At 43.6% G+C, this 6000-nt stretch overlaps 1 protein-coding gene across 1 annotated transcript; it reads left to right on the plus strand.

Annotated features, from left to right (window-relative positions):
• The first annotated feature begins 74 nt into the window (after window positions 1–74).
• On the plus strand, window positions 75–4525 carry EEF1A1 (eukaryotic translation elongation factor 1 alpha 1). Its single transcript, XM_048495869.1, has 8 exons — window positions 75–227; window positions 1237–1425; window positions 1944–2123; window positions 2225–2521; window positions 2770–2920; window positions 3124–3380; window positions 3481–3715; window positions 4126–4525. The coding sequence occupies exons 2-8, from the start codon at window positions 1282–1284 to the stop codon at window positions 4248–4250; spliced, it is 1389 nt and encodes a 462-aa protein (XP_048351826.1). The 5' UTR covers window positions 75–227; window positions 1237–1281; the 3' UTR covers window positions 4251–4525.
• The last annotated feature ends 1475 nt before the right edge of the window (window positions 4526–6000 follow it).

Raw genomic sequence — 6000 nt, forward strand, 5'->3', positions numbered from 1 at the left:
TACGTCTATGGTAACGGAACGAAACTCCGTTTCTGCAAAAGAGGCATAATTTTCCACGCACCCCGGGTGGCGCCCCGCCAAGCGAGGGCGGGTGAGTCAAGAGCGGCGAATGGAACGCCGGGAACGATGACGTATCGCGAGGCCGCCGCCCTCCCGGCTCCAGCTATATAAACAACGCTGCTCGCCGTCTCGGTCCTTTTCGCAACGGGTTTGCCGCCACTTCGGAGGTAGGCGCTTGTGGGCATGGTGGACGAACGGAGACCAGGCCGAGGGGGGAGGTGGTGGGGGCGATAAGGGGAGGCACGTGGAGCCTTTCAGCGGGGGCGCTTTATTCTCGAGGGTTGCAGCTTGACGACATTTCGGGGGGGGCGAGGAGATGGAAGGGTTGGGAGTTGGTGTGTGGGCCGCATTTGCGTCCATGAGACAGGACCCGAATTGTACCTTAACTCCCCCCTCCCCGTCGTGGTGGTTGGGGCGTTGTTAATAGGAGGGGACTTCCCCGTGTCTTATGCTCGCCACAGCCTCAAACGGGTGGGCGGGGGATGGGCTTTGTCGCGTGAGCTTCGGAGCAGACACGAGGTAACCGCGCCGGCGGGAGGGCGAGGCGGTTGTGGTCGTGGCAGGTGTGGCCTCCACTCGTGTCCCCAGGACTCCTCGCCGGGCTGCCGTTTCGTCCCTGGCCTGCTCCGGCATTGACGCTTCCATCTTTTCTTACTGCTTTTCTTTCTGTGGAGTCGTTTCCAGCAGCTTGCCTGTCTCCCTCGTTTGCTTCGCGCTGTTAAAAAAAATGGCCGCCCTCCGCCGTCACAAAATGGAGGACGCGGGCGGGGCGCGTGCCAGCCTTCTCCCCCCTCCCCGGCGGCGGCGCGTTCACGCTCCCTCGCGCCCCGCCTGGCTTTCGACACAAAGGAGCCGGAGCCGCCCCTCTGCCGCTCCCCGGGCCTGCAATGGCCGCATGGCGACGAAGGAACGGACTGCGGAAGGCCTCGAAGTCGAAGCCGTCTTCCTCTCTTTTTCCCACAATCACCCTCCGGCCTTGGGTGGGTGGAGCTGTAGTACTCGAGGAAGGCCCGGGCCTAGTTTTGACCAGGCTGGGGATTGAACCCACTTGGCTGATCGAGAACTCCCCCCCCCCCTCGTTTTACACTCAGGTCGGTTTTTTCCCGCAGAAGATAGGTTTTTTCCCCCGTGGTACTGTGAGTAAGTGGAGCTTTTAAAACTTTTTTCCTCTCCCAGGGTGTTTTATCTGAAGTGAAGAGAACCATCCCGTAAATATCAAAAATGGGGAAGGAGAAGACCCACATCAACATCGTTGTCATTGGACATGTCGACTCTGGAAAGTCTACCACCACTGGACATCTGATTTACAAATGTGGTGGCATTGATAAGAGGACCATTGAGAAGTTTGAGAAGGAAGCTGCTGAGGTGGGTTTCTTTCATTGACTCAAATTGTGGCGAATTTCCATAAATGAATGTTTCTGTTGAGATTATTTGTAGCCAATGCTGCAGTTATACAGTGGTAGTTAAAACTTTTTACAGTAGTGCAAGATTATGCCACAATTATACAGTGTATTGTAAATTACTTACCTTGGGATGTTTTTAAAGGTTCACCATCTTATTACTTTTAATTTCATTCTAAGTGTGGAACATCTGTTAGCAGAATTGCTGCTTTAAAAAAGTGTCATTGGGGAATGTGTAGGAGACAACCTGGATAGGCTGACCATGTTTAGCAGTTGTAATATTAGGAAGTAATGGATTGAGGTTTCATTGCTGGGCAAGTGAACCCTGTCTGGAATCTCTCACCAGAAGTGCTACTTGGCTAAATATAAATGGTATTATGTTTCACAACATAGATGTAAGCTGTATTAGGAGCCTGTTTGCTGGCATACATACTTACTGGTGTCTTGTATGTAGTGCATTAATGACTTTAATTTTGTTGCTAGATGGGCAAGGGCTCCTTCAAGTATGCCTGGGTTTTGGACAAACTGAAAGCAGAACGTGAACGTGGTATCACTATTGATATTTCACTGTGGAAATTTGAAACCAGCAAATACTATGTCACTATCATTGATGCCCCTGGCCACAGAGACTTCATCAAAAACATGATTACTGGTACCTCCCAAGTAAGCAAGCAGTATTTTAGGACATTTCACAATTCAATATTGTGTTACTGGTTTAATGAATAATTCACAAACATGATTTATTTTACTTGGTTTTTATATAGGCTGACTGTGCTGTCTTGATTGTTGCTGCTGGTGTTGGTGAATTTGAAGCTGGTATCTCTAAGAATGGGCAGACCCGTGAGCATGCCCTTCTCGCCTACACTCTGGGTGTGAAACAGCTCATTGTTGGTGTTAACAAAATGGATTCTACTGAGCCACCTTACAGCCAGAAGAGGTATGAGGAAATCGTCAAAGAAGTCAGCACATACATAAAGAAAATTGGTTACAACCCAGATACGGTGGCTTTTGTACCAATTTCTGGATGGAATGGAGATAACATGTTGGAGCCTAGTTCTAACGTAAGTTGTATTTCTGTTGTGTGGATGAGGGAATGCACTTAAGTTGGTTTGGTCTGGTCATGACTGAAAAGTGATACTGTAGGTGGATCACGATGTTAAATGTGTTGGTATCTAAGCAATGATGGCGAGAAAAAATCATATTCCTTAACCAGTGAACATGTTAGTCCGAGTACCATATTAAATTTCCACTGTTTTGGGTACTTGGATAACTCTTGCAAGAAGATGCTTTATACTGTGTTTCTTTGCAGATGCCATGGTTTAAAGGATGGAAAGTGACCCGCAAAGATGGCAATGCTAGTGGCACTACACTGCTGGAAGCTCTGGATTCCATCTTGCCACCAACTCGTCCAACTGACAAACCTCTGCGTCTCCCTCTTCAGGATGTCTACAAAATTGGTGGTATGTATTATTGGAAGTTTAGATGAAGAATAGATGTTTCTAAATTGATGAAAGCCATAAAACATGGACTCAACCTTTTGCTCCCAAAGTACAAATGATGCTAGAAAAACTGCTTGTCCTGCTGTTATTGCTGATAGTTTTTGCCCAGTTGCTGAAAAACGTAAATTGCTATGCAATAAGTTGAAATTGTTTTGTCCTTTCAGGGATTGGTACAGTTCCAGTCGGCCGTGTGGAAACTGGCATTCTAAAACCTGGCATGGTGGTAACATTTGCCCCAGTCAATGTTACAACTGAAGTAAAATCTGTTGAGATGCATCATGAGGCTCTAAGTGAAGCTTTGCCTGGGGACAATGTTGGCTTCAATGTGAAGAACGTATCTGTTAAAGATGTTCGTCGTGGAAATGTTGCTGGTGACAGCAAAAATGATCCCCCAATGGAAGCTGCAGGGTTTACAGCACAGGTACTTGGCATCATTTTAACATTTTAACATTTTCAGTTAGCTTTGGTAGGGTTTACAGTGATGCTGAATGACAGGCTTATTTGTTAAACCCTTCAAATAGGTTATCATTCTGAACCACCCTGGCCAAATTAGTGCTGGCTATGCCCCTGTGTTGGATTGCCATACTGCTCACATTGCCTGCAAGTTTGCTGAGCTGAAGGAGAAGATTGATCGTCGTTCTGGCAAGAAGTTGGAAGATGGCCCCAAATTCCTCAAGTCTGGAGATGCTGCCATTGTTGACATGATCCCAGGCAAACCCATGTGTGTTGAGAGTTTCTCTGACTATCCTCCTCTGGGTGAGTATCATTTCATGCTTAAACTGAGTCTTAGAGTCTTACCCTGTTCTTCCAGATTGTTTAAATGTGTTAGTTGGGGCTACCTTAGGTTACAGTTCTTGCTGTTTGGGATGCTTTTGGTTAGGAAGCCATTTGCAGTAAATTTTTATTTTATGGAAGTTTTACAGCTAGTCACAAGCCTCCCCTACTGGAGTCGATGCCTGAGCAGCAAACTGTGCTAGAGGAGGTTTTTTGGCCATATGCAGTAGACTTCTGCTCTATGTTGATGGTGGTACTGCAGAGGAGAATGAGATGGGAAGATTACTTTGAACATCTTGTAATAATTTTTATGCTGTAAAAAATTGTATGGCTGAGTACATGGAGATGCAATTGTATGTTTGAAAACTTACTATAATTGTTTTTATATTTAGGTCGTTTTGCTGTGCGTGACATGAGACAGACGGTCGCTGTTGGTGTTATCAAGGCAGTGGATAAGAAAGCAGGCGGAGCTGGCAAGGTCACAAAGTCTGCCCAGAAGGCTCAGAAGGCTAAATGAAAATTCTGTACATCTGCCACCTCAGTCTTAATCAGTGGTGGAAGCATGGTCTCAGAAGTATTTGTTTCAATTGGCCATTTAAGTTTAATAGTCAAGGACTGGTTAATGATTACAATGCATCGTAAAAGCTTCAGAAGGAAAGGAATGTTTGTGGACCATTTGTTTCGTGGCAGTTTAAGTTATTAGTTTTTAAAATCAGTAACCTTTTTTAAATGGAAACAACTTGACCAAAATCTGTCACAAATTTTGAGACCATTAAAAAAGTTTAATGCAAAGTCTCTGTGTTTTTTCGGGTTGGTAGGTAATTAACTTGGACTTCTTGCACTTAAACTGAAATGTAAGGTTTACAATTTTTTGACCTGACAGTGGTCTGTGAGAATATTTCTAAAGTTATTGCATCTCCAAAGTGTTTAGGATGACCAAAAAACCATAAAAACATCCTGTCTGTGCCAACTCTTGGAACTGAGCTATGATGCAGAAATTCAATCCTGTGCAGTAGTAAGTGAACCTAAGCCCCTTGAAGTATGATCACAGCCTTAATAGCTTCAAATTTTATATTCAAGGAAGCAAAGCAAGTAGCTGCTTATTCCTTTTAATTCAAGCTATTGCTAAGTGGTGTAGTTATGACTTGAAGTTCAGTGATCACTTTATTGTGAGTGTTCTGGTTTGATATGATTCTGTTTTATTCCATATATGAGGAGTATAAATTTTCTGATTAAGTATTTCTTGAGCTAGTAATAAAAAATGCAATGCCATGCATTAACTTTGTTCAAGAAATGTTATTTCCCAAGTGTGTTGCTGCTAACTTTCAAAGTTAGGGTTGGATTTTGCTTGTGCTTAGAGTTGGTTAAAATCATGACATATAAACTTTGAGATTAACACATGAGAAAGTACATTTGAGAAGAGCCTTCACCCCTATCTCATATTTTATATAAAACCAAGTCAAGTATGACATAGTGGACTGACTAAATATTATTAAAATTAGAATTTTAGGTGCTATACTAGACAAGGGCTTTTAATTTTAAGTATATCAATATGGTCAAATAGTAAGTGTTCCCTTTGGATCCAGTGAGGCCTAAGTTGTACTGCTAGTTGAAAGCTGGGACATTCCAGTCAGAAAATTTTTAAATCGTGTTGTTGGCTGCATTCTCTGATGACTATTTGAATATAGAGTAAGAACCAATTTCTATTATAGCTTTTCTATGATCTTTTAGTGACATTAAAACTCATTTAGTGTTAAGTGGTTCATACTGTGTAAATGCACATGTTCTGTAATGTTGTACCTGTAAACTTTTAAATATGGCCATAACACAATAGCCTTTTCTGTAGTAAAACGTTAAACAGCTGCTTGGTACTATAATCGCAGATAACGTGTTTGATAACCATTGCACTAGTGCATACAAGAAGCAATCCAACAAAATTTAACCACTCTTTAAAGGCTTACTAATTTCACTGAGTTGAGTGTGTGGTCATGGGACATGAATGTCCCTAAGTTAATCACATGCTAATAAATAAACCCCATGAACCCATCTGTCTACACCAGTGGTGGCGAACCTTTGGAACTCCAGATGTTATGGACTACAATTCCCATCAGCCCCTGCCAGCATGGACAATTGGCCATGCTGGCAGGGGCTGATGGGAATTGTAGTCCATAACATCTGGAGTTCCAAAGGTTCGCCACCACTGGTCTACACCAAGAGGTTATAAAATATGAAAAGGCATTAATGGGATGTTACAAGACCTCAAAGGC

This window comes from Sphaerodactylus townsendi, linkage group LG01, assembly GCF_021028975.2.
Source record: "Sphaerodactylus townsendi isolate TG3544 linkage group LG01, MPM_Stown_v2.3, whole genome shotgun sequence".
Classification (NCBI taxonomy): Eukaryota; Metazoa; Chordata; class Lepidosauria; order Squamata; family Sphaerodactylidae; genus Sphaerodactylus; species Sphaerodactylus townsendi.